The sequence below is a fragment of the Seriola aureovittata genome, chromosome 10, assembly GCF_021018895.1.
Source record: "Seriola aureovittata isolate HTS-2021-v1 ecotype China chromosome 10, ASM2101889v1, whole genome shotgun sequence".
NCBI lineage: Eukaryota > Metazoa > Chordata > Actinopteri > Carangiformes > Carangidae > Seriola > Seriola aureovittata.
In genome coordinates this window covers 19,737,298-19,764,937 of record NC_079373.1, presented here as the reverse complement: position 1 = coordinate 19,764,937, position 27,640 = coordinate 19,737,298, and the positions used below count along the sequence as shown (strand labels likewise).

Genomic DNA, 27,640 nt, shown 5'->3' with positions numbered 1-27,640 from the left:
CTAACCCTGTATGGATGTGATATAATTGCTGTCGTTGTCGTATGGCATGGCTCACGTTAGAGTCTTGGTAAAACATGAACAAGTACATGAATGCCACAAAGTCTTTCTTTTATTATCTCATTTAACTTTGATATCAATAAATGAACGTGGGAAGAAATAACTACACTGCACACGCCTACACTAGCTGCATACTGTACAAATGGCCTTTTTACTGGTGGGACTTTCCAGAGTGAAGTATTGCTAAGTTGCTGACGTTTTGCTAATGGCTAACGTTACACTACTTAATGGAAATTCTTCTTCGCTGCTCTAAAACAGTAGTTACCAGTGGCTGCTAAGCACAACTTCCTGTGTAGGCTACTAGAGCAGGGAAGAATAATTGATTTCAAGCAAAACTGCCATTTTATCCAAGTGTTAAACTATATCCAATACTGTATTTTCACCAATATCACAGGCATTTCCGATACTAGTATCGGTATTAGAACAACTATGCTTTTAAGTACATCTAACACTGCTCATACTCTGGGTGAAAGACATCTCTCTCTGATAAATGATGCTGTTGATCTATCTAGGAAACAATATTTTTGTAAATGAGAGAATGATCTCAATAAGCTCCTGACTTCATGTCGTCTAATAAGATGAAATATTACTGGTATTTAAAATTGATATCTTGGGAAATTGAGTGTGAAATTATTACAAATTTAATAACAAAACCTTTTAGGATTTAGGACTCTGAGTTGAATCTATTTAACTTCGTTCTTTCTTTTATCTGATGTGCTCAGAGATCAAATGGCAGTGTCACACGGCTTAAACATTTTTCCATTAGATTTTAATGATTCAAAATCCAATGGACAGATCATTCAGAGGGCCAACTGAATTAGTTAAATGAGTTCGATAACAATTAGACCGCTGTGTTTCCATTTTCCACTTGCTAAATGCAGTCTGATTCATTTGCCCAAAAATGCAAAGTGACAGGAGGAGGCTACATTCGACGCAAATGTTCAGACATAAAGATTGACTGGGCACATGCCCTCTTTGAAGACAAAAAGGTTAAAATGGCACATCACGCAAACAGCATCTCAACAATTCTTAAAAATGAGAATAAAAACAGGGATAAACTCGTAGTGGAGAACCATTATCATCATCACCACCAAGAAGCTCTGATGACAAAAAATGACAATGATGACCAACCATGAGCTGAAGCACAACAAGAGGTCATGATGAGAGAATCACAGGTGAGAGAGGACGTCACTACCTGCACCACAGGGACATGTCCGTGTAACACAGCGAAAGTGAGGGGCGTCGCCTGCCGCGTTTCGGGAAAGACTGAGGGGTGCTTGTGCACTGAGTTTGGCACCTGGGGAAGGGACACAGGTAGGTGGGTCGGGTTGGTAGGAGGGAGAAAGGTGAGGGGAGAGAGATATGAAGCCATTAAAACTACTACATGGCCCACGGAGCACAAGACAAGCAGCTGCAGGGAGGAGAGAGGGAGGACAGGAAGCTCTACAGGAGAAACTAGAGTAATTAACTAGGAACCCTGGGGCTGCAGAGGACATCCTGTCACTGTGTTCGCCTTCTAATGAACACAATGGATTGATCTGTCTAGTTAGCCCTCATCCTAATGGTTTGACTCTGATCTCTTCACCCGCCCCACTGCTTCTCTGACAGGCCTCTACCTCGACCTCTCTATGGCTCATCTCTCTGGCCTGGCTGAAATAAATAATTATGAGCCAAATGAAAGCATGACATACATGAGACACAGTCACTTGAACAAAACACAAAGGCTGCTCTGGGAAAAAAAGGGAGGCTGGGAGGCAGAAGAGACACATGTAGATTAGATGACCTGGTAACACTTTATAATTCAGGCCGCAATTAATAGTTTCATTTAATGAAATACTTACCGGCTCCTACTGTACTGGTACTTACATGTACGATAGCTACAGTGGAAGAAAACTAGAAGACTATGGGGAACAACAGAGTAATAACTGAGTTGTTCCCAATGGTTACAACTTTATTTATAGAACACAAGTCATTTTGAGGCAAACATTTATCTTAAACTGTTCAAATTTAAAACCAGATTCAAAGCCAGATGCATTAAGTGAATCTAAAAGCGGGACTCTATATTAGTTAGTCGACAGCGCTTTGTGCTTTGCCCAGAAGGTCATGTATACATAATGCATATATAATGGTTGATGGGACATGTTGTTGCTGAGGTGACTTAACAAAGACCGGGATCATGAGGCTTTAACTGAACCACCTCTCTGACGTCCGCGCAGAGTTAAAGCACGCCAGCTCGATCCTCTGCGGACTCTGTGAGGAATTCAGTTTGCTTTAAGTCAGGTCATCTAGAGCACGTTTTCTTTCCCTGACAGAGAAAAAAATGACTCAGCAACAAACCTCTTGGTCATTTTTTATGCTCAAAATATTCAAATGCAAATAAGTTTCATTGCACATATAATCTTAATGTGTTTATACAGTAATACATATCGTCTAAAGTGGCAGGGCAGTCAGCGGCTCATGATCCGTCTTGAACATTTAGCAGAATGACACATGGGAGAGAACAGAAAGGGGGAGATGAGGGACAACATGTTTCGTTTTCTCCGATTCAATACCACAAATAGTTTCATAAATACTTACACACACACTAATAAATCATTTTTAAGACTATCCACATGAGACCCTTCATATATAACACTTTACATACTGAATGTTGAAAGATCCTGTCAATACCTCTCATCTGTCATAACCCCCCTCCCCTTCTCCTCCTTGATATATACAAGGCTGGTGACAAACACTGAGTAGATCATTGTCATGATGTAAAAAAAAAAAAAGATTTCTAAAAGATATATACATATTTTTTTCTGATAAAGGCAATGTTGAGTCCATTTTATGTAACAATTATCCTTCCTTTATCTGACTTTGATCTCCCCAGCGTCTGCACCAGAATAGCAGTAGTAACTTCATCATCACCGACCTCGCTGTTAATATCAGCTCCTGCATCCAGCAGCATCTGTACCATGGCCTCGTCTCCACGGACACAAGCGTACATCAGCGGGGTCATCCCCTATACAAAATGTGCAGATGAAGAAAACAATGGGAATAATGGGAATTAATAATGGGATCACTGCAGAAGTTAAAAGACACACTCCCTCATTTCATTAACGCACCATGTGACAACGGTTTCCCATGTGGCACGTTTGACATTCTGCCACAGTCATTTGAGGATAAGTTTCATCTAAAATAAAGTTGGACAAGGCAAGGCTGAATTTTTAGACAGCTATAAACTTTCCTCTCCTGGCACTGCAAGTGTGATAGTAATATTCTGCTATTGATCAAAGTTTTAAAGGATACCACATGAATCAATACTTCCTCTGTGCCATCAGGGCCGTCTGCAGAGCCTGTGTGACACAAACATACTGTACGAGACGTGGTGTTTGAAAGTTTCTGCTTGGATCAGCCCAAAACTAAATGTTGATTTTCCCATGGAAAATCATCTCAGTTACCCTTGCAGTATTTCCCTGACGATTTGTTGTACAGGAGGTAGCAGTCATGATATAATACAGCACTCCTTGGCAGGCAAGCTGCAGGAGAAACACGTCAGAATAAGCTTAATATGTATGACTGCCTTTCAGCTTACAAGTCTGCACGGTGCTCAAAGGTGAAGGAGCCACGGTTTAGCAAGCAAGCAATATTTTCTCCACAGGCTGTGCATGTGCGTGTCTCCATATCGATGTGCATATGAGTGTAAATGTGCCTGCATATGCATTATTTAATATGTTGACTGTGTCTCTAACCTGCTCACTCATGCTGTTGATACCATCCGGCCCTAGCAGGTTGACAGCCTGCTTCACCAGGTCTGTGCGTCCGCAGCTGAGCATACGGAAGCCCAGGTCCTGCAGGAACTTTGCCTCAGTGGAGGCAGCATCCAGTTTCCTCGAGGCACAGAAGCAGTCATCCGTTCTGAAGGGCAAAGCACACAAAGTGGTTCACGGTGCAAGCTGACTGTTTTGACTGTTTGCAATGCAACACATTTTCCCTAAACACCCGACAAGCTTTATTTTCTAACCATGAGGAGGAAGAGTGTATATGAGAAATATGCATTATCTTTCCTTGATTATGTGTATTATGTACACGTGTGCCTGCGGGTGTTTTTTTGTATGTGCGGATGAAGCGGCTGGGTGAGCACACGCTCTGCAGCTTCAAGGCGAACACACCGCTTGCAGGCATACCGGAGCTGGCGGGGCTCACAGTCCACTCCGGGCAGCAGCAGTCTGGCAGCCTGCCGAACATCATCGCTGTCCACAGAGAAGCTGCGCCTGTGTTCCGTGTGAACCACAGCCACGCGCACCCACTCCATCAGAGGCGGCAGCACCATAAACGGCCTGAAGGGGGAGATAGAGGTACATGTTCTCACCACCGAAGATTCACAAAAAAAAAAAAAGTCACACTCAGTACTTAGTGTGCTCAGGCACTTGCACGGAAAATCCACTTAATACAGAATTTGCATGTTATTTTAGAGATCTTGCCCAGTGCAGCAGATGTTTGAGAACAGGATGAACTCCATCTAGAGGATGAAGATCCAAAGCTAGTATGTCACAGGGAGACACTTTGATGTGAGGAAATCTAAACACAGCATAGATTATAGACCATAGATCAAGTTAATAAAAAAAATCATGTAGTCTTTGTCATCTAAAATCTATTTTAGAGACTTAAAGCCTACCTAGAGAGTAATATTATAATATTGAGCTGATAACATGATGCTATAACATGCTACATAAACTCACATACTGCATTGCAACATAATGTACAGTGAGAGTAAGAGTTTCAATATGCTGTAAAAATGCACTGTGATGATATATCAGTGGTAATATCCCATTATATTACTTTACATGGACAAGCATCGCAATTGCTCTGCTTTTAATCTATTTTCTATCATAAGGTCTTATGAACATCAGGGTGCCCTCTGTAAACACAATGGATGGACAGTGCGGTTATACCAGCAAACATATAGCATTTATGGCAGCTCACTGTCTGCCAAGATTAAAGTAAGTGTATTGTTATTTTTGCAATCGTTCTGTACTGTACGGCAGAGGCAGGAAATGGCCAACCTGACGTCGCAGCTCACAGCTGATGGATAAATGCATAAAATACAAAGCCATGTGTGACTGACTTACAGAACTTCTCTTCCTGTCTACCTCCACTGATCTTGCGTGAGTGTTTGCTGCAACCACGTGGAATCCATATGCATGAAGATACATATGCATGATGTTACATTTTGACCTTCGTTACCGTTCTGACAGCAGGTTATGGCTATAAATACACGCTTCTTTCACTTAAACAAAACAATGAGCTGTCATAACTACATTATGTAAGAGATACTGACACTCTCCATCCCTTATGGATACAAAAAGAACCATGATATTCATAAGACTTTCATGCAAAAAGAATAGCATTATTAAGTAATGGTGATACTTTACATTGTTAATACCATGACAGGACGTGTAATGTCTTATGACATAAGGCATAACACATATTAATAATTATGAAAGATATCATGTATATACTGTATATGCTTGGAGATATAAAAAATAAATTACTAATCGAGCTTTATATAAAGTAATACAGCATCTATTTTTAGACTACACAAACTGACTATTGTGTGTTAAAATCTGAAAATTTTATTATTTTTCATAGTATGTGTGCTTTAATCATAATGAAACTGTATTCAGATCATGGCATTAATATGTTTGGGGAAAAAAATCTTTGATACTGAAAGAAATCAGAATTGTGCTGGTCATGTGTTTTCTAAGAGCTGTCACATATCTATGCTGTGTGTTCTTGATGAAACTTGGTCTGTTCCTCCAGGATTTACTGTTCAATTCATCAGTTTGCAGAGGGTGTGTTAATGCCCGGACTGTCTTTGACACATGCTCGGCCCACATCTGTCACTCACTGTTAATTAGTCACTCATCAATGCTACTCTGAGTTGACAGGAGGATCTTTTAATAATAGTTTGATCTGCTAAGAAATGTGAAGCCCCTTTTATTTTAGTCACTTCAAAAGGAGCCTGACCTGCAGCCACATGACGTTATTGGCTCCACAGATTTCATTAAAGCAGCGCACAACACCTAATCAAGAGGCAGGGAACGTATAGTGCGCAATACATTCCCTCACAAGCCCAATGGAAACACTGGTTCACGAGCAGTTCAAGGTCTTGCTTCTTTCAAGAAGACATTCCTGAGGAGGCTGTTGCAATCTCAGGGCTTTCCCTAATTTTGGCTCTGGTAATGTGCTTAAATATGACTAAAACAAACATGCATTAATGTGATTTTCTTTACAACTGGTGATTAGAGCTTAAGCAGACGTGAGTAAGACACACATTAGTTGATAGCTTGGTCCACTGCAGGCTTCAGATAAAGTCTGGAGCCCCAGAGGAAGACTGCTCAGGCTCAACTGTCAGCACTGTTTCCCACCTCTGCCGCAAGCTGACAGGGGTTTCCACCAAAACTGTAGGAAATACTGAACAGCTCGAGGTATAACTACTACAGTGGAATATAATGAGAGAAAAAAATAAGAAATAAATAGCTCATAAACTCAGCAGAAATAGCATTTCATGAGTAGAGACTGTAAAGGTTGTGTGGACTGCTCTGTGCTTTCCTAAGTTGTGGGAAACGTATGAAGAGTCCAAAAACTACAGTATGAAGGATCAGGGGAATTAACACCATGGAAACATTGCCTAATCCTTATGTCATTTGCGCATAAGTCACCAACACAGTCCTACAGCTGCCGCCTGATAATGTCCCACTACGTCAGTGGCGGTAATTATCAATACTGACTGGGCACATGTCTGTACACGCCCGCTCCAACAGCTCCTTCCTGCCGCTCCTCAGGTCACCCAGAGGGCTCGCTCAAGTAGCCAATAAGTTGACAATTCACTTATATAAAACTGTACTTTTCCCTCCAGAGGAAAACATCTGGTGTGCCATTTCAGGGGTGAGCACGGAGAGCCAGAAATATAATAAAAGAACAGTCTGCAGAGGTGTACAGTTACAGCAGAATGATCTCTACAGAAGGAACATTACCACTGGACCGTGTCTATAAAGTTATATGCTGAGGTGAAAAGCCGGACAGATGCATGAGTGAGTGTAAATCGCGGCTAACTGAAGGGAATTTCCAATTTTTCTTATTGTGGTCTCATGGTGTTCTTTTATTGTTGTCCTGGTGAACTTTAAAGGTGCAATATTTTTACTGTCCCAAACCACAAAGTGAGGTGTGGAGGTCTGGGGGATTAATCAATACCAGACACTTCCATTACTTTAGATAATTCTATAATAATGCTGGTTTTAAAAAGACCCACAGCGTGCTGTTTAAAAACACAAAACATTCGTCACAGTTGAATAATGATGGGAGTAACAAGTACACGTCTAGATACTGCCCCAGGAAGCCCATTCCTGATGAAGATGTTAATCTTTAAAAACAGTCACAAATACCTAATTTTGTTTTTTTTTAAAAAGGTTTAGTCATTTCCTAAAACAGCTGGGCACTGTAGTTTTTAGTACAAGTTATTCAATTATGAGCAAATGTCTGAGCATTTGTCTGGGACTATTTTCAGCTGTGGATTAATACACATTTGACACATTAGTGAGTATTTACAGCAGCAGGATGGTGTTGTAGGACTGACTCGAAATAAATGACAGTGCCCAGGTTCATTGTAATGAAACAACATGTCACCCATTGTAAAAGTGTGGCTCCTTTGCTGTATTTTTTTTTGATAGTTTTCAGACAAGAATTGAGTTCTATGGCATATAAGCTATATCAGGCTTTGGATACACAGACAACACCTGCTAGTGGGATCAGTTCATTGTTAGTTTTGTTTTATTTGTTGATGATAAGAAAAATGTTATCAATATGTTTGTGTCTCACCTCTCTGTCTGTAAGGTAACCTTGGAGGGCTCCACATTGGGGTTCTCCCACTCCATCTGAGGGCAGTGCATGAAATAACACAGAGTGTAGATCGCTTCGGGCGCCCAGTGAATCACACTGCTCTTCTGGTGGATCGGCGTCCCGTTGTTGTGATTCTTCATATACAATGGCTGTAGGTGGTGCATGGCTCGGGACACCAGGTCACCTACACGTAAACACACATAAACATATCAGGAATCACAAAATGGGACCACGTGAGCAGTGAGAGAGGAGTTCGTGCGCAGGCTCTCTCAAATACGAGGGAGAAAAGACAGGAATATTTTGAGCGCGCGGCCTTTAACAAAAAGACGTCGGGGAATCGTCCTCATTCCTCCCGGCCCCTCAGAGCTCATCCTGTCAGGGGAAATCGAGAGTTTCCCTGCACCACAGTCAGGAAAAAGACAGGGTTCATCCCAGTCCTTTCGGTGCACCTCACAGGGGGAGCAGGGGGGAGAGCAGGAGAATAAGCATGCTCAGGACTACACTGTGAGAATGAATGAATATTTATGGATAAACATTAGCTACTCCAAGCTATTTCCTCTGCATAATTTGTCAGTACTTTAAGGTCATCCAGTTGGGCTTGAAAAATCAAAGCTTGAGAGGACTCTGCTAATGAAAATTTGAATATTTTTCTGGGCGGGTTTAAAGTAAACAGTTCTTGGAAAAGCATGTTCAGCCCCCCCCCCCCCCCCTTTTTTTAAGACTTGAGGGACGAGACTTTTAATGCAACAAATTCAGTACATCAAAAACAGAGAGATGACTTGGAAGTTTCTTTCACACCGAGCCTGACGGTCCGGACACCCAACCACTTCATTGGAAACATTATGACTGTGGCACCTTAGTTATTGAGTGGCAGTGTATGCTTACTGGAAAAACAACCCTGTATTATTATAGCACGGACTCAAATCCCATTTCACTGGATGCTGTCAGATTTCTGTCGCTTCTCCTTCCTGTCTAGACCCACTGCACTATGAGAAAATGTAATAAAGTTCTGAAGCAGGGGTCAATCTTAAACAAACAAACAAAAAAATCCACTCTGTGTCATATGGTTCTGCTCAATTTGATACGATTCAAGGCAAAAAAAAAAAAAAAAGTAATAGAGCTGGTGGCACTTGGCTCCCCTGTCTGAATGAACTATACTGTACAGTATGTCTGCTGGTACAATGAAGAGCGGGAACAAACAGTTATTCCCACGGACAAAAGGGTTTGTTTAGCATCAAAATTGGGCTATTTGGCGCGTGCCAAGATTCCATTTAGCCTCGACAATGAGGGAGGCGAGTGTGAAAAGGACGGCAGAATGAGGGAAGAGCATTCATGCAATAAAACAGTCAAGCAGCAAGCTGCGCTGAGAGACATGTGCTGGACATCACCTACCGATGCAATGCGCAGGGAGGATTATGACAGGAACGACCACCTCCTGTGCAAACTTTAAACGAGAGCTCTTGCAGTTTCTCTCTGTCGCTATCTGTTACTCCTCACGCATCTTTCTCTTAATTGTACCAAGGGGGGAAAACAGATGAGCTTGTAACAGTGCCTTCTTAAGCTTGGTAAGGGGAGCTGAGGTGGTCAGCAAGAGCCAGTTCTCATGTCTTATTTATGCTGGCCTGTGACATTTCCAGTGCTGGCAGAGAGGAGGCTGGCGGGGCTGAGGAAGAAGATTATTTCCCACACTGAAAGAGTGCAACAGTAGAGGCAGCGTCTTAACACATAAAGTGAGATTACCGCCGCTCCTTCAGCAGGTGCACGCAGAAATAACTGCTGAAGAAGGATTTAACTCGTTTTCAGCTGTGAGGATTTGTTTTGGCCAAAATAGAGGAAGGACGGACAGAAGTACAGCAGTTTAATAAGCTAAAACGTCAATAGCCGTTTCATTATAAGATTCAAGCCTTTAATCAATACCTCATCCTGGGTAATTAATTCTTTATGCTAACAAGAGGAGGAGATGTGGAGGACACACACAGCGGATCCTGATCCGCAGGTATCTCAGTGATTACCTCTTCGCAGAGGGGCCCTGCGCTCTTTGTTTTCAAAGCTTTAAAATCCCCTTAGAAAAACAAAATCACACAAATACGTCAGTTTCCAGAGCACAATGCTCTGCTTTGATTTAGGAGAGATTTTATGAGAGCTGGCACCTTTAGGGTCAGTAACTGGCAATAGTAGCACCCACATAACAACCAAACTGCTCATTACTTCATAAAGTGTGAAGGGTGTTTAATATTTGATAGTGAGAGAGAAAGTATACTCTTTGGAAATGTGGGATTAACTCTCATTCCTGATGAGGCAATTATATTCAAGCCTTTATAGGGAAATAAATACACAGTAACCAGCTTTCCTTTGGGTCCTGATGAATGGGTTTGTGCTGCACTGTGCAGCTGCTGCCATCATCACAGTTTCTGTGTTTCAATTATTTGCTGCTATGCGGCCGTGATTATGTTTAATGGTCGCTCGTGGCAATCCTGACTCAACAAGATGCTACGCTATTCTTCCTGCTATTAGTTTTTTGTCCATATCAGATAACATGGATGGCACAAACATTATCTTTATAGAGCGGTTCCATCTAAATGTAGTTGCGGTTAATGTGAAAAGGCTCACTGATAACTCTCTCTCTCTCTCTCTCTCTCTCTCTCTTACTCGTTGAATATAAAACATCGTCCGTGAAACAAAATGATTCCTTTGAATGTAATGTCACAAGTGAAACTCACTAACAGAGTCTTTCCTCATAATTTAACCATCTCCACTTTAACTTTCAGTATGACTTCACATCCTGCATTACAATCTGTGAAAGGAACAAGCACACGTCGTCCCCGCAGTAACCCGTCTGAGTCTGTCAAAAAAAGCACTAAAATCGTTAAATTGTTCCATTTGATCCTGCTGCTGTCGACAGAAACAGTACATGGCCATTCTCTAGCATTAAAAGTAAAAAGTATCTTCAGTGCAGACATAAAAAAGAATCTAAACACTCCTGCTGCTGCCACAAAGACATGATGTTTGAAATGAATTAGTGAGAGCATGGCCGTTAACATCTTCTGTCGATACAGCTCTGATTTCACCACAACACAAATGAGAGACAGCAGAAGATGAAAAGGACCAGATGAGACACAAAGAGAGAGAAAAATGTCCTCATGTCCAATAATAATGAACCAGGAGTGTTTTTAATCATCACTGATAACAACTAGGCTAATTCTGTATGACAATAACAAAAGGCTAAACATGAATTATTAATCCCACCATTATTATTTTAGTGCTAAATATAGTTGCAGGTAATAAAATTTGGGAACAAGCTAAAAGGCCGTAATGAACGTGACAAAGAAACGTAATAGCTGAGAAAGTCCATTTAGAGCAGTTATAAGTGTTAGACCAAACGAACACATATAAAAGTTTTACAGAGTGAAACCAGGACTAATATCATTTGCTCCCTGTGATCCAGCTTGGCTGGGCTGAGTCTATTTCTGTTTTCTACACAGAAAAACTCTGGACAAGAGCACCAACAAGCTCACTTCCCTAAGAGTTGAACTATCCCTTTAAACTTTGAGCTACTGCAAGAGATATGATGTTGTTTAAGGCCAACAGACGTATCAGCCTACAATGTGAGGAGAGGTCACCGCTACTTGACCTTGTTTCGCTCCATATGTCTTTATCTGTATAGGTTAATGTATGGAGATCCTGCATACAGAATATCAAGTCCTAATCCAAGAACATAGTTATGGAGGCTGGTTCAGTGCATGATGCTACAACAGCTGGTGGCTGGGTGATCTGAAGCCCACAGACATATCAACGTGCACATTGAGGTCACTGCCATTTGACCCTGTTTCAATTTGTGGTGCTAATGTTCTACAGCTGTATAGATTTTCATATATATGGAGAGAGCCTGCATGTATTTCGTATCCTCTGTCCAGCTAAGAATATATTCAGTAACATAGTGAGTTATACTAACAACGATGTGTGGAACATATTTGAAGCGGTATGTTTTTGGGCATGAGTGAGTCGGGCGCGAGTGATGATGACACACCAACAGTCCTAATAATTGCAGTATTTGCAAGACTGTCATTTCAAATATGCTAATTTGGCATTTTGACAGAGGAGAAAATGAGAAAATACAAAGAGGTAAATCAGTGGCAATCCTCTAAAATGGAATCTAAAGGCCAGTGCAAAAGACTGTGCCTGCACACAATGCAAATTTTACCGCGCTTGAGTAGCCAGTGTCATTTTTATGCCTCCGCTCTGACGACAGCCGCAGGATTTATGTTCTCAGGTTGTCCGTCCGTCCGTCCATCACATTCTCATGAACACAGTATCTCAGGAACACCTTGAGAGAGTTTTTATTTTTATTTTGTAAATTTAATTAGGTAGACACGCTCATGAACCGATTCAATGTTGGTAATCAGAGGTCAAAGGTCAAGGTCATTGTGACCTAATTATGACAAAATACGCTTAATACCTTTTATTAAATTCACAACATACATTATATGAGTATGGACAGGTGCGGATGTAAACTGCTACTTGACTGGTTGGCGGAGGCACACAACCACGGGGAGGTGATGGCAGTGGTCCATGAACTTTATAGAAAGTCAAACTCTCACCTGTCTTTTTCCCCAAACTTCTCATCTTTTATTCTGTTTTTGCTCCCCATCTCGTGCTCCTTCACATACACTATGTGACAGCCTCATCACTGGCTCTTCTGCCTTTGTCAATTATTCATTATTTATAGCTCGAGCTGTGTGTCTGTTTGCAAATCCTATAGTTATTTACAGAACCCCTCTCCAGAGCTGATAACATTACCACTGGACTAAGCTCTGCTATTATCCAGCGGCCGCTGTGTTGTCTCAGAGAGTGTTTGCAGTGTCAACATTACAGAATGAGTCCTTGCTTCACCTCATCAATACAACATGGACAGAGGACTGCTGGCGATTTGCCTCAGCGCTACACCCTCACCCCTCCGACCTCGCTCCTGAGAAAACATAGAGTGAGGAGAATTGGTTCACTGTTTATTCTGATGATAAATGTTTGCACTACACAGAAAATATTTTTTCCTACCTTGTCTTGACGTACCGATTCCATGACTACAGAAACAAACCCTATGCCCTCTTTACCATTATTTGGCTTAAGTTTTTTTTTTTTTTTTGTCTAAAACATCGTCAAGCACATTAGGAGAATTTGTTTTTCCTCTGTCAGTGGATGCTGCAGCACTCAGATGTGTTTTCTGGAATGAGCTGCTGAGTTGCACCCAAGAAACAAAACTGTTCATCACTTCCAATGAGCATCTTGATTCTGTGATTATATCTGATTAGATAAGATGGGAAAACATGAAGTTATGTAGTCAGTGATTTGCAGCACAGCTTGCCAAAGCAGATTTACTGAGAGTCTTTGAAAGTTTGTCAGAAAGTTTCCACCAGAAAAAGAAAAGAAGGTAGAAACTCAAATGAAGGCCTTGTGTTGAACTTTGCTTTGGCAACTTTGGTTGTGAGTGAGGACAGGAGGGTAAAACTTCATTATGTAATTTGTCAAATGATGCAGAAAACCTATTATTATTATCATTCATATAATACTGACTCCTAAAGCCTGTGTAAATGACTTTGTACTGTATAAATGTAGAAAGCATTTAGAAATCATTCTGATGGCCATCATTCTTTAAATAATGAGCACATTGTGAGTGGACAGACATTTAATTAACTTTTGGAGGGCTTGTCAAACTTAAAAAGCATTTTTTTTTTTTTTAGATAAATGACTGGTTCAGTGCAGCTCCCACTGATTCACATTCGCTTAAATATGCACATATACGTGCACAGCAGGACAATGATACAGTAATTAACTGATAGAGTGGGTCAATATTTGTGAATTATTAAACATCAAATTATCATATCAGACAATAATGCCATCCAACTCAAATGTGGAGGAGACACTTAGTCTACCAGAGCTGCATACTTTCAAAAAAAAAAACCTGCAGTCAAAATATTGTGTAATTGTAAATTTATTTAGGCTTATCAAGACTAAGAGTCTCGGCTAGTGGTTCTCACAGCTGCGCTTTGGGCAAAATGCAAGGGTCAGCGTGCTAGCTGTCGTAGTTAAGCATGCTTGAGTATGCTAATTAATGCTAAAGAAGAAAGAAATTTAAGCCACATGATGGTGCTAAATAAAAAGTTAGGGAAATTATTACAATTACTACAATTCATCCTGAGGAGGACATGAATGCATGTATATAATTTCACACCAATCCATCCAATAACTGTTGAAGCATTTCATTCAAAACCACTAATGTCACGGTGGCACAAGAGGAAAAGTCAGGGGACCACCAAAGTCAACAACATTCATCGTCTAGGGGCCATGAGTGTCGGTATGAAATGTAATGGCAATCCATCCACTAGAAGTTATGATATTTTACTGGATAAGTACAAACTTTGAGCAGCTGGCGGCCCTAGAGAAAAGGTCAAGGGGTCACAAAAGTCAATAGGATTCATCCTTTGGGGACCATGAATGTCTGTACAAAAGTTTTTGCCATCTCAAGATCCATGCTGCTAAAATGGCAAAAATAAAAAAAAAGCCATGAGGTGGGTCACTCTGCACCAAAATAATTCAATCTATTGTATCAGATGGTTTTAATACTGCTTCAAAGGGCTTTCAGTCCAAGAACAAATATTCCACGTATTGAACATGGAGTACTTTTTTGGCATGAAACTCATCAAATTCAAAGCTCTTGAATATGAGCCCAAAATACCAGGTGTCAGCAATTTCAGCTAAAATTCATAGTGACTAGCTTTCAGCTATATTGATCAAACCCTGATACACACAGACTTTTAAGTGTATTATTCAAGAGTAGATTCCCTGAACTCAAATGCTCCTATTCAGCATCATGCTAATGCACACTCACACAGTCACATATGCCAAGCAGTCAAAAATATGTGGACGTCCAAACATTACACCCATTTGTGACTTTTGAACATCTCAATTAAGAGCCATAGATATTAATATTCTCCTTCAGTAAAACAGCCTCTACTCTTCTGGGAAGGCTTTCGTCAAGAGCTTGGAGCCTGACTGTAAGACTTTATTCCCATTCAGCTGTAAGAGCCTTTCTCACCAGAGACTTTTTGACCTGTTACAGTAGGAAAAGCACACATGTAAATAATAAAATTAATGAATTCCATTTTGAAGCTATTTTAGCTTCAGAGTCCTGGTATTGTGCATGTTGACTCACTGTCACACTGTCTTGACTTCCTGGGACACTTGAATAGAACAGAGCCATTGTTAATGTTAGTAACACTTGTGCTTTTCAAGTCAAGCTGTCTGTTGTGAAAAAAAAAAAGCCTGTTAGTGAGACCAAACACTGGTGTTGGGTGATAATACCTCATCAACTGACACGAGTGAACACTGAGCAGCTTCACTAAAGGAATTGGGCGGGTAATTGCCTTGCTCGAGGGCACACTGACTACAGAGCGTATGGAGGAAGGGGTCAACGCTGGTCCTTCACTTCTCTTCCCAGACTTTCCCATCACACCCACACCCACACAGATAACTCACTGAGTTCAGAAATGCTGCCCACTCTTGTTGCCAGTAAGCACTGTTCAACGGAGCGCAGCTCAGTTTGACTGTAGGCGTTTCCCTCTCCGCTCTTTCCTGCTCGCTGCTGCTGCTGCTGCTGCTGGTCCCTGTGAAGAGTCAGACCCTCAGGTAGGCTGAGCACACCTGAGAGGGAGAGAGAGAGAGATTGTTACTATTGATTCACGCAGTTCGGTTAACTAAACTGTTTTGGTCTCAACTGTGATTTGTCATTACAGGACACAAGTTGAATAAGAGACACCTTACCCCTCTTAAATGTCAGGAATGTCCCATTATTTCCCTTTATATATTTGTCATATTAATGAAAATAATAAGAAGATTCAACAAGTGGTTATTAAAATAAAACAGCCTTTATAGTTATTAGTGTGAAGCTTGAGAATGTAAATGAGAGAAACAGTGGAGTCCGTACAAGATAATTATGCCTCCTAGTTGCACCTGTCAGACACTTCTCCCAAATGTAATAATGTGTAATATTTCAAATGGGTTTTCATTATTCACACCTCTGGATGTTAGTTACTCTTCCTCGCGCTGAGGGTGACGAGGCAGACTGCTCTCCATTGCTGACAGTTACCTATTCCTCTGCAGCTTTGTGCTGCACCCTTCCAACTGTTTGCAGGGAGTCAACTTATGAAAAGGCTGAAAGCAGTGACTCTCAACTTAGCCACGTCATCATTGTGGAAAAAAAAGTAGCTTTGGTTTTAATGGTTCCTCTTTCAGCGAAGGTGACATTCTTCATTCATCTTGTTGGAGCAGACAGTTGTTTATGGGACGATTCATTTTAATGTTCACCCAATGAGACATACGGGAGTCAAAAGGAAGGGGTTTCAGAAAATAGGGAGTGTTATTTATCCTTGTTGCTGAATGAAGGGCTGTCTAACTTTTTTAAGAGAGTTGGGTAAAATGTGTCATAGAAAGTGACAATAAGAGCTCTTGGTTCAAAAATAAAGAAAAGCTGAAACCTATAATGTTTGCCATAATTTTGGTCATGCTAATTCAACTTATTCCTCGACCTGCTAGCCTCAAGCAGAGATGAGGAGTGTGCTACAGAGGTTTGGTTTGATCACTCATAGACATATATACAGAGATGCCACAGCGGCCGCTGGATCGTACGTCAACGTCACCGCCATATTTGACCAAGTAAACAGACATAAGTAAGCGGAGAAGCTGCATTACATTTGTCAAACGATTTCAATAGCCTAAGTCCTTTTTATATTCAAGTGTTCATAATCCAGTTACTTACAGTCACAATACTTCAGGCTATAATCACTGTTTTCCAAAAAGAGGAGTGTGCATCAATGTTACGTTTACATGAACTGAATTACTTATGTGATGGAAAATAATTAATTATCTTTTTATCCAGAACAACCGCAGCTCCTCTGTTTACTTGTATTTCTTTACAGACCGGTCTTGCCCAGTCCAATATGGCGGCGACAGTGACGCATCACAGCAACAGGCTGAAGCTTCCAGTGCAGCGTCTATGTATGTGCCTATGAGCTCACTTCTTTTCTAACTAACACATCAAGTGACATCATTGGACTCAAGTGACTTGAAGCAATGTGGAGCAACAAAAGGCTTTCCACAACTTTTTAAAAAATTTCACATATAAAACAGTGGACCATCTTAAAGTTATTGTGCACCTTGCACCTTTTGTGCATAGTGTTCAGGCACCTTTCCCATTCCAATAACTTTCATACAGTATCTAATGTGAAAATATGGTTAGTTAGCATCAATATGTAGCACTTCCTTTGAAAATACAGAAACTAAATCTAAATCTAAATGTGCTGATTTTAAAAGGCATGCTTATGATTATAGTCTACGTTTGTGTTTGCTTTTCACATGCATTATACGACTCATAAAAACTGTGTGGCAAAAACATCTGGAAATAGGTTTCTTGGTAATAAGTCACAGTTATTAAGCTTATAAACCTTCACAGCAGCTGCTAACAGAGCAGAGCAGTAGCACCGTCTCCTCTACATCTGTGTTCAGGTCTGACCAGGAAGCTACTGACAAGGACGACTCTGGAACATAGAGCAGGAGACATCACCAATACTGCACCTATCTCAGGTGTCCTGAGTTGCTACAGTTTGCAGCCGAAGCTCCAGAGAAACCAACAACATCAATTATGAAGAAAAGAAACTTTCTTTGTCTTTCTGCGAGCAACTTGTCTGCAGGGATCGCTCTGCAACACCTCCTTTATTGCTTTTATTGCTCACAATGTGCCCTCTTTGGTGAGCAGTTGTGCAACCTCCAGGAGATCCATCTTAAACCATTTAAAGCTGCGGGAGGGCTAACTGGCACCTTCCTTACTTCCACTTTCTTCTCAAACAATTATATACCAAAGTAAATAGCACACTCAGAGCGTGACCACAGGAATCACCCCCTCTTTTTGATGTGCACAGACTAAAGGCCCCCAGGTGTGATTCCGCAAAACAGCGCACCGCAGACGCCATAATTTCCATGACTGGCTGAAGGATAAGAACAGTCTCTTTCACTTTGAACCTGGCCCTGTCGTCACCTTCTGTACTTTTAATTCACTCCATGACTATTTGACTTGATTTGAATTTCTGTTGGAAGTTGCTCTGGTCACAGTGGAAATCAAACGGCATTGCCAGCATGTAAAACTAGGAAACAACACGAACTTTATGAAGTCAAGTTTGGTGCCAAGCAGTAACCTTGGATAAAGGTGGGGAACGCTTCATGTCACAAAAATACCAAGATGATGCTGAATTCCATTTTGCTTTGTCAGTTTCAAGGTCCTGGTTTTGTGCATGTTGGCTCACTGCCACATTGCCATGGCTTACTGAGACACTAACAGAGCTATTGTTAATGTTATTAGTAACAATTGTGTCTTTCCTACTGTGACATGTCAAAATGTCTGCTGTAAAAAAAACAGCTATGACTGAATAAATCTATTGTAGGCAAAAAAAAAAAAAAGAAAGTATGAAAACACCTTACTGTTACACTTGAGCTTTTAACTGTCCAGCTCCTTAACCTTGGTTCAGGGGAATAACAGGACCGGCTGACAGTGAAGTGCTGAATGGTCTCAGCATGGACTGAGGCAAGGTGACTCACTGGCTCTCTGCGTCCTAATGCAAGGCACTGCCTACCCTCAGGGAGGAACTGATGGAGCTCTTACATGCAAGCCAGCGAGTGACTATAGTTGCTCTCTCTCTCTCTCTCTCTGTATATGTTTGTTTGTGTGATGACTTGTCTGTCTCTTCGTCATGACTGTCACAGCACCAGAAATCTCCCAGGAAATGTAATGATGTCAGGTTTTTAAGTACAGTATAACTGCACAAAATGAAGTTGTTTACACGACCATAATGGTGTGAGATGATATTGGGCACCTGCCTTTCCTCAACTGAACCAGTCCTGTTTGCCATATGGCAGTTATTCAGTGTCGCTATGGAGAGGAGAGAAAAGGAGAGAAAAGGAGAGGAGAGGAGAGGAGAGGAGAGGAGAGGAGAGGAGAGGAGGCTCCAGGCAAGATGCCGTCACTGGAGAAGAAGTAATGTGCACAGGAGTTCCCATTAAGATGTCACTGAATGCACCTTAGTCATATTCTGTGATAGGCAGCTGCTGCTGCTGCACAGAAAAAAATCCAGTACATGGTAAAAAAACATATTCTACACACTGTTGCAAAAAAAGTCACTTATCAAAAGTCAACCCAAAATATCACAAAGATGACACACTTCCTTTTAACAGTTTTCCATCTTTGTTTTTTGCTGAGGTGCATTTGGCTTTAAAGGGATAGTTTGATATGTTGGGAAGTACACATACCACTCTGTAAGGTAAATACAGACCTGAGCTTACTAGCTTAGCTTTAGCATTAAGACTGGAAAAGGGCAACAAAACAAGATACACCTCCTAGCTCCTCTGAAGTTCACTAATTAACACATGATATCTTGTCTGTTTAATATGTACAAAACCCAAGTGTAGCTCTGTCGTCAGAAAGAAAGCAAAACAAATTTTCGCCTTGCGCCATTCGACAGCTGGACCAGTGCAGTCCATGTGAACTCTTCCCAACCAGCAAATGTACCAACTGTACAGACGTGAAACAAGCTTGCTCGCAATGGATGCAAAGACTGCATCTAATTACATCTTTTCACCGACTTTGTGCGCGGTCGCACAAAGTCGCAGTTTTATGAAGACATATGGCTAAACGTCACACTGGGTTTTCCTATCTGTGCACTGAGCTGAGCTAACTACCTGCTAGCAGGAGCTTTATATTTACAGTAGGCTACAGACATGAGAATGGTATCAAACTTCTCATCTAACTTTTGGGAAGGAACACAAATCTGTGTTTTTCTGAATATGTCAAACTAGTCAAACTATTGCTTTAACATAATTTCCAACAGAGTTTGGAATGTGGTTTTTAATTTTTGCTTCATCTAAAGTTTTTTCCATGCGTACATTTTCTTTTTGAAGCTTATATAAACAGTGACACTAATGCTGTATTTGAATAAGCAAACATTACAATGTTCTTTATTTTCATTTTCACTCTGCGTCTGTCTGTCAGAGGGCAGACTACTGTAGTTTGGATCCGGTCCTCCTTGTCACAGGGTTGACTAGAGCAGTGGGGCAGGAACACTGACCTCAATGTGGCTCCTACCCTGCACTTAAATCTATTTTGGAGGGGGACACAGAGAGAAGCGCACTTCCCTAAACACACTGCAGCTCTGCAGGAACACTGGCTTTGGGTTTCACACGCAGATAAGACGCAAAGACGCTTTGATTTGGAAGATCACAAATGTACAGTACAAACAGGTACACTCGAGCTGTACTTGAATGAATGAGATCTGATTGAGATCAGACTTGAGTGTACCTTTGGATTCAAAGTGTCAAGCAGGCAGAGCGACAGAGTGAAAGAAAAGCACGAAATGTGAAGAAGTAATACAAATACAAACAGCCTGATGCTCACAGACTTCAAGTGATAGCAGAGAGCATAATATAAAGGCTGTTTCTGGTGCAGCATTAGGGCTCTAAAGGGTTAATCGTGTTGTTACTGTACGTGGATCACAGTACTGCTGCCCCACTCTAGGCTCCGGCTCTGTTCTGCCAGGCCAGATGGCTACCATATGTATACCGGCCAGTGATCATAGGAAAAGCGGGAAACAGTGTAGTGACGTGTGTTAAGATGTGTTATGATGCCTGTCCTACTCTAAATGGCTGCTTTATTCAGACTGAATAATCTCCACCATGTGTCAAGCTGTAGAAATAGAGGTGTGAATATGAAGCTGTGTTGGCATGCCTGGGCAGACTGTAAATTTCCTGAGGTACGGTCTCGGTTTGGGTTCTCAGGTGACCACAGTATGGTCTCAGGGAGCCACAAGTCTTTAATGGGTTAGTCCTACGCCAGCCACAGGGGTATAAAGGAAGACTGTACAACCAGTGAGAGTCCTGTGAGGAAATACATGTACACATGCAAATGTCTGTTTAAATTAGGAAACTGGCAGAGGGGGAAGAAGACAAGTGAAGACTGAATTAACCACAAACACATGAACACACACAAATGCTAATATCCAGTCAGGAGCTGCAAAGAAGTCAATAACAAGCCATGTGCGTGCACACAAAAGCCGCCACACACGCATATTAGTAATTAAAAAGTCTTAATCCCAGGCGCTTCAAGTCTGGTTACAGAGTGACGTGCTCTGCAGAGAGAACAATGTGTTCAGCTAAATCCAAACCGAATATTTCCTATTACTGGGCAACCACATTCAGGAGACATTCGGTCTGTTGAAGGTGCTCTTGCTGTCCTCAATTCAGAGGACTGAAAAGGCTCCCGAGTTTGCATTATGTGTCGCTCTGAAAGAAACACACAAGCCTCCTGATGTGTTCTTACATGTACGAGTGTGAGTAAACCGCCAAGGGAAATGTGTTCCGACTGTGGGTAGAGGTTTATTTTTGTGAGCTTTAGTAAGGAGAGCCCACTGTGAGTACGTCACGCCTCTTCTGCTGTTGTTTTAAATAGTCAATAATAATAAAAAATGGTAAAAGGAATGCGGTTTCCTTATTGATCCTTTATTGACACCCCCCTGCTGCACATGGAGGTTAGAGGTCAGACTCAGATACAGAACAGAGTGTCTCGGAGCTGATGGGGACTCACTGTCTGACGACTTGTTCAAGGACACCTCGGTGAGGCTTCTGCTCGCTGACACGGGAGCGTCAAAACGATCCAGTTAATCATTTTGTCACCCCGCTGCTCCACGTGTTTTGCTGTTTCAGTTGTTATGTGTGAAGGGTGCGCACAGTCTTTTATTACATTGGATTTTCCTGATTGAAGTCACACCTCGTCTCTGTGACACTCCTTGAACCAGTCCATCAGTGGCCGTGAAATCAAGAGACAAAGAGACGGAGCGTTCCCAGTCTGATTCAGAGCCCGGGCTCTGATGGTAGTCCTTTAATTACAGAGCTGTTCGCTTCAATTTTCTAAAGGGGTATCTATTTAATTTGAAAAATCAATTCGCGAAGCTGAGGTAATCAATATTTGTCTATTAACAATGGACAAAATGGCGTCAGGTAATGTGAAAGGGGTCACCAATCAACCCTGGCTCCTGGAAATTACATTTGAAAACATTAATAGTTTGGATTCAGTATTGATAGTGTTCTAATTTCTGTGTTTTCTGGTGTTGGGGTCACTCATTCGTTTACATTTTAAAGGGATAGCTTGGGTTATTTGTGTGAGGTACTCATACATCGTCAGTGTATTACCTGCAGCAGATTTGTATCGACCAAGTTTGGAGAGGCAGCCAGGACCACTGGCACAGAGGCTGAGAGATGGCGTGGAGGTGGCCAGCCGCAAAAACGTGTTTTAGCCACTGCTCATAGAACAAAGCTTATATCAGTTCACGCTATATTTTGAATATTATCACCGCTTTCTCTTTCTGTCAAACGGCCCTTTCCTTTGAGTGGTTTGTGGAACAGATGACAAATAAAAGAAAATAAAAATAAACGATTATAACAGCGATGACAAAATGCTGTTCAGTGTGGAGACAAGAGGATACCTTTATGAGCCAGAGTGTACAGAAGAAAAACTTTTGCAAATGGAGAATGAAACAGAGAGACGAGAAACTTCTCTGGAAGTGAAAGAGGCTAAGCTACCAGGCGGTGCAGATGTGTGAACTGGAAGCCCCATAGACCTTCGGCAGCTACTTGCGACTTGGTTACAAGACAACTTCAGGATCTCTCTGAATCAGAGGAAGCCAGCGCCTCACAGCCAGAGTTCTTACTGCCTTACTGAATGCTGAACTGAACACAGACAGGCGCCATCTTTGAAATCTTTACACAAAAAGAAAAGTTTAGCTTTGTCTGACTCAGCCGGTTGATCTGCAGTGTAATACAGTGCGTGGAATACGGTATTTTAAGGGTTGAGAAAATGTAGTGCCAAAGGAAAGGGCTGCGTGACAATATTCAAAAATATACCATACACTTGAACTGATGCTGGCTTTTTTTTCTGTGGCTAAAACACGTTTTTTTTTTGGAGCTGGCCCGATCCACAGCAGCACACGGCTCAGCTTCTGTGCCAGTGCTCCCGGCTGCCTCTCCAAACACAGGAGGGCACTGATCCGAATGTACTGCAGGTAATACACAGACTATAGATAAGTACCTCACACAACTCAGCGTCAAATAACCGGAGCTATCACTTTAATCATGGATTTGGCATTCAATTTTCTAAGTGATCGTTCTGCCTCAGTAAGGAGATCTGATGCAGAGCTTATTAGTTGACATCAATTGTCTAATGCAGAAAGAAAAGAAGAAAAGAGAAGAATTGGAGACACCAGAGGTCGGCTGAATAGAGGCTGTGGCCGATGAATATATTTGAATCATTGCAGGCAGCCTGAAAATAGCAACACATGTGAACTAAAAGCTAAAAAAAGAGAGAGATGTGAATAGGTCAAGATGAAAACACACATGCAAGGCCATACTATACAAGGCATCGCCACACAATAGACCATACACTCAAACACAAACACACACACACACACACAGACAGAGGACTTGTGACGGGTGACCGACGCACAACAAGGGCACAACTAGAATTACGCAATCTTCTCCAATCAGAGGGAAACCAGCCTCCCTGCAGGCTGTGTGTTTTTCCACCCCGAGGTAGCAACTCTCTCGCTATTATTCCTCTCTTTTCATCTCATTTCTTTTGTCAAGGGTAATAAGTCTGTGTGTAATATCCATGAGTCGCACACTTCCCGCAGGACGCTTTCCAGACAATACTGGCAATCAGCAGAAGCAGGGAAAAATCTGAAGTCACTGAGCCGTAATCTCTCTGCTCACCCTGCACTACCTCTACATGAGCTAGAGTCTTGAAAAGCAGCACTTCTGTATTTTCTTCCTTACAATTATCTCATATAATCTGATATGGGGAGGAAAAGAAAAAAAAGGGTCTGTCGTATTCCAGTAAAATCTGTGAGTTACGACTCTGAAAATCATGAAAAGCCTCTGAACTTTTGTAACAGACACAGCAGTCCTGCTAAACGCAACAACGTGCTGAAGTAATTGCTCATTTAGCACTGAGGGCACTGGAGCAATTAAAGGATGTGACTAATGTCATAAAATGAGATTTGCTGCAAGGGGACGTTTTCCTCTGGGTCATTTTAAAAGGGTGACATCATATCGAGCTTGTAAACACTGGGAGCTTTTAAGTGAAGACACTCTCGGACACGAAAACTCGGCACCATAAATAAGAGGCAAAGCGCAGAGTAAATATGACGGCAAATCCTTAAGGCCTGCCTGCCTGTTGGTTCCTACATCTGTGTGTGTGTGTGTGTGTGTGTATGTATCTCAGTCTGACTGTGTTTCTCTTTTGTGTGTGTGTGTGTGTGTGTGTGTGTGTGTGTGTGAAGTGCACGTGAATTGCTGGTCAAAAATGAAAACAAACCACAACTCTCATGCAGTATTGATAGTGTTTACCAGCATTTTTACAGTGGCTGCTAAATGAATAAATCTGTGCTGCACATTTCTGTAACCCCGCACAGATTCTGCATTGCTTTTTCGTGTGAGAAAAACCTACTACTGCTGCTGCTACTATTCCTCCCCCTTCCCCTTTGCTTTAATACTGTACATGACTAAATGTCATTTGAGTAAATGTCACTTTTAAAAGCAGAAGATTCCCGGTACCAGAGGAGGAGGACATCTGCACTGAGCAGAAGGGAAGATGATTCAAAGTATTCGGGAGCAGAATAATTTCAGAAAGTCCTGGATGTTGGGAGCAATGACGAATGATGACCCCAGGATTTGTAATCCCCAGCGCAGCCTGTTCAGTAGAGGGTGCACAGGGTGAAGGATATGTAAAGCGCCCTGTCCTCACAATGACACAGTTAAAGGATAACTCTCGTGACGTTTGATAAAAGCTACAGTGCTCAGATATTTGAGGAAACTATTTAGCCGTGTTATAATCTGGATTATTCATTTGTCACTTATTTTTTTAAGACTTGTGTCTTCAGTAGGAACAAATGGGCCTGAGTGCCACAGAAAGTATTGAGAGATGGACTAACCAATGTTGGTTTTGATCTTTTTGTGGAACAACAGGAAATACAGTATAGTATATATAGTATAGAAATACAGTATAGTCCTGCCGACGAGATTACTGCAAACTCTCTGAAATCCACTGCATCGTTATAACACTGTTGGTTTAGTCCCTCCCAACACATGAGCGCCCAGGCTGTGCGTCTCTCTCTCTTTAGTATTGTGTTTTCTCTCCTCTCTCCTCCTGTTGTTCTCTGCAGAGTCTGGATCTGTGACGGCAAAACACCTACCGCCCCCATGGTCCTGCTCAGCACCTGCTGCGACAACTACGACTGCTACTATTATTATCATTACTAGTGGAAGTATTATTATCATCATCATTATTATCATTATTGTTTCTGTTACTGTCACTTTTACCAGGGAGGGGGCAGATGTCCACCCACCCTGAGTCCGGTTTTGCTCCAGGTTTTTGCCTCATAAAAGGACGTTTTTCCTCGCCACTGTCACCAAGTGCTTGTTCATAGTGGGAATTATTGGGTCTCTGTGATCAATAGCTAATATAAAGAGTACAGTCTAGGCCTGCTCTATCGGAAAAGCACCCTGAGATAACTTCTGTTGGGATTCGGCACCGTATAAATAAAAACAGACTTGACTTGACTTGACTTATCCTTTGAAATGTGGCCACGCTTTAGGTCCAGCTATGTGTCATTCCAGCCGCTCCATGTGGTGCACTCTCACACAGACCACAATATACATTAAAAATAGCACTTTCCTTTATTTCCAAACATGTTTCTTGTAATCTTCTATATGCACCAGTTGGATATGTTTTTTTCTGCTCCTGTTTTAACTGAATTTCATACCTTTCACAATGGGGTTTTGCTCGCAATCTCTTATAGCTAAAGGAGTTTGATTTATTTATATGATAGATTTATAAGATACACATCATTGGTTGGTGTGAGACTAACATGGAACATGGATGCATTCACATACATGAGATATAAATGCACATTCCCACTTGTGTTATCGCATTTTTCTCATTTCTTTCTGTTCCTCTATGACACTTTCTATTATGCCTTAAATGTTAAACACACACACATGCACACACATGTGCCACTGTATGAGTAATATACATCCTGTATCTACACCTAACTCCCAGGAGCGCCATGTCTGCAAACCAGTGGAAATAATCTGATAACTGCTGCCATCCCAGCAGACAAGGCCAAACCCCGCTGTCTTGCATGTCACCACAGTCACGTCAAGCGCATGCTCCGCTCTCCTCTCTCTCATTTACTTTCTAAATGCTGGTTTGTTGTATTCACAGTGGGCTGGCGAATCAGTTATCAGCCACCTGCATGATAACACCCTGCATGGTGCAAAACTATGAAGGTGTCCTCACTGTGCTTCTGTTCATATGAGAGTAAAAACAAAATGTCACGGTGTTGTATGTGTGTGTGTGTGTGTGTGTTTGTGAATTCAATTAAAAAGTGTATTTCTTGTGCATGTAGCTTTGACTTTATCTATTGGTGCACTGAGCTGCATGTTTATGGTTTTATAAGCCAATACACTAACAGTCAATAAGGCAAAACAGCACAGCGGTGGGTCTAATCAACGCTATTTTCCCCCAACATTGTTATTATATTAACATCCAAGAACTGCTTCAGCAATTTATCCAACTTTCTCTTCCTAAATTTTGATTCATTACCCCCCCTCCCCACCCCCCTCGAGTTGTGTCATGATGGGAGACCAGCGGTTTAAGAGGCATAGAGCTCCAAATTGCTCTGTAATTGTTTAACTCACCTAGCGTAATTTATCATTCTGACTTTGCAAAGTGGCTGCGTGTAGCACAGACACTGACTGGAAGTGGGCCATGCCTGGCAGAGAGTGATGAGGCTTGGGGCCCTGTGCCACTCCCTTTTGCTTCCACCCCACCCACTCCCAGCCACCTCCTCCGGGAGGATGACCCTCACTGTTCAGGGCCTCCGTTAGCAAATATCCCTGTCAGTTTGATAATGTGAGGGGCACTTGTATCGGAAATGTGATCATTCAATTTTGAACAATGCTCCAAAAGCTCAGGGGAGCAGCCCCGGTGACCTCAAATCTATTGCTTATTATGGAAAATGTGGAAAGTCTGACAAAAAAACAACGTCCTCTTTGTAAAGTCTTATGAGTGAACGATTGCACTCATACTTAGGGGTGAAAATCGGCCAAGCTGTAATTGAGCAATTTGCAATATCACTCACTAAATCAGTCATGCAAGCTCATCTTTCAAAAATCGGGTCTTCTTACACTTGTAACCCACAAAACTCAGAAGATAGAAACAGAAACAGCGCTGCTACCTTGTGCATCATAAACAGAAATTAGCAAAACAAACTGCGACAAACAAGTTTCCAAACAAGGATATGTTCCCAAAGCAGGATTGTTATTGCAGGTTAAAACTGTCACTGCCCACACCAACAACGAAAGACACAGACTGAGCCAAAGCAAATATTGAAGGAATCGTATTTTGGGTGCCTGCCCTGCACCAACTGACTCCAGTCAGCTGCAGGCAGCAGGTAGGCTGGGTCTCCCCCTCCAGCTCCTCCGGGTTCTCCCCCACATGTTTTCCCAGCCTCTCCCCCAGGCACACTGGCTCTGCTGTGAGAAGCTCGGAGGG

The 27,640-nt window shown here is 41.8% G+C and overlaps 1 protein-coding gene across 3 annotated transcripts in view; it reads right to left on the bottom strand.

Moving 5' to 3' along the window:
• The window catches only part of btbd11b (BTB (POZ) domain containing 11b), a 72,130-nt gene that overhangs the window by 7,250 nt on the left and 37,240 nt on the right, over positions 1 to 27,640 (bottom strand). For 2 of the 3 annotated variants that reach the window (XM_056387602.1, XM_056387600.1), the window contains 6 exons: positions 15,472 to 15,636; positions 7,921 to 8,125; positions 4,227 to 4,379; positions 3,792 to 3,957; positions 2,972 to 3,061; positions 1,253 to 1,354 (listed from right to left, as the gene is read on the bottom strand). In XM_056387602.1, the coding sequence (XP_056243577.1) occupies positions 1,253 to 1,354; positions 2,972 to 3,061; positions 3,792 to 3,957; positions 4,227 to 4,379; positions 7,921 to 8,105 (696 nt within the window). In that variant the 5' untranslated portion in view covers positions 8,106 to 8,125; positions 15,472 to 15,636. The remainder of the gene's footprint in view (positions 1 to 1,252; positions 1,355 to 2,971; positions 3,062 to 3,791; positions 3,958 to 4,226; positions 4,380 to 7,920; positions 8,126 to 15,471; positions 15,637 to 27,640) is intronic. The other variant, XM_056387601.1, reaches the window with a different exon arrangement.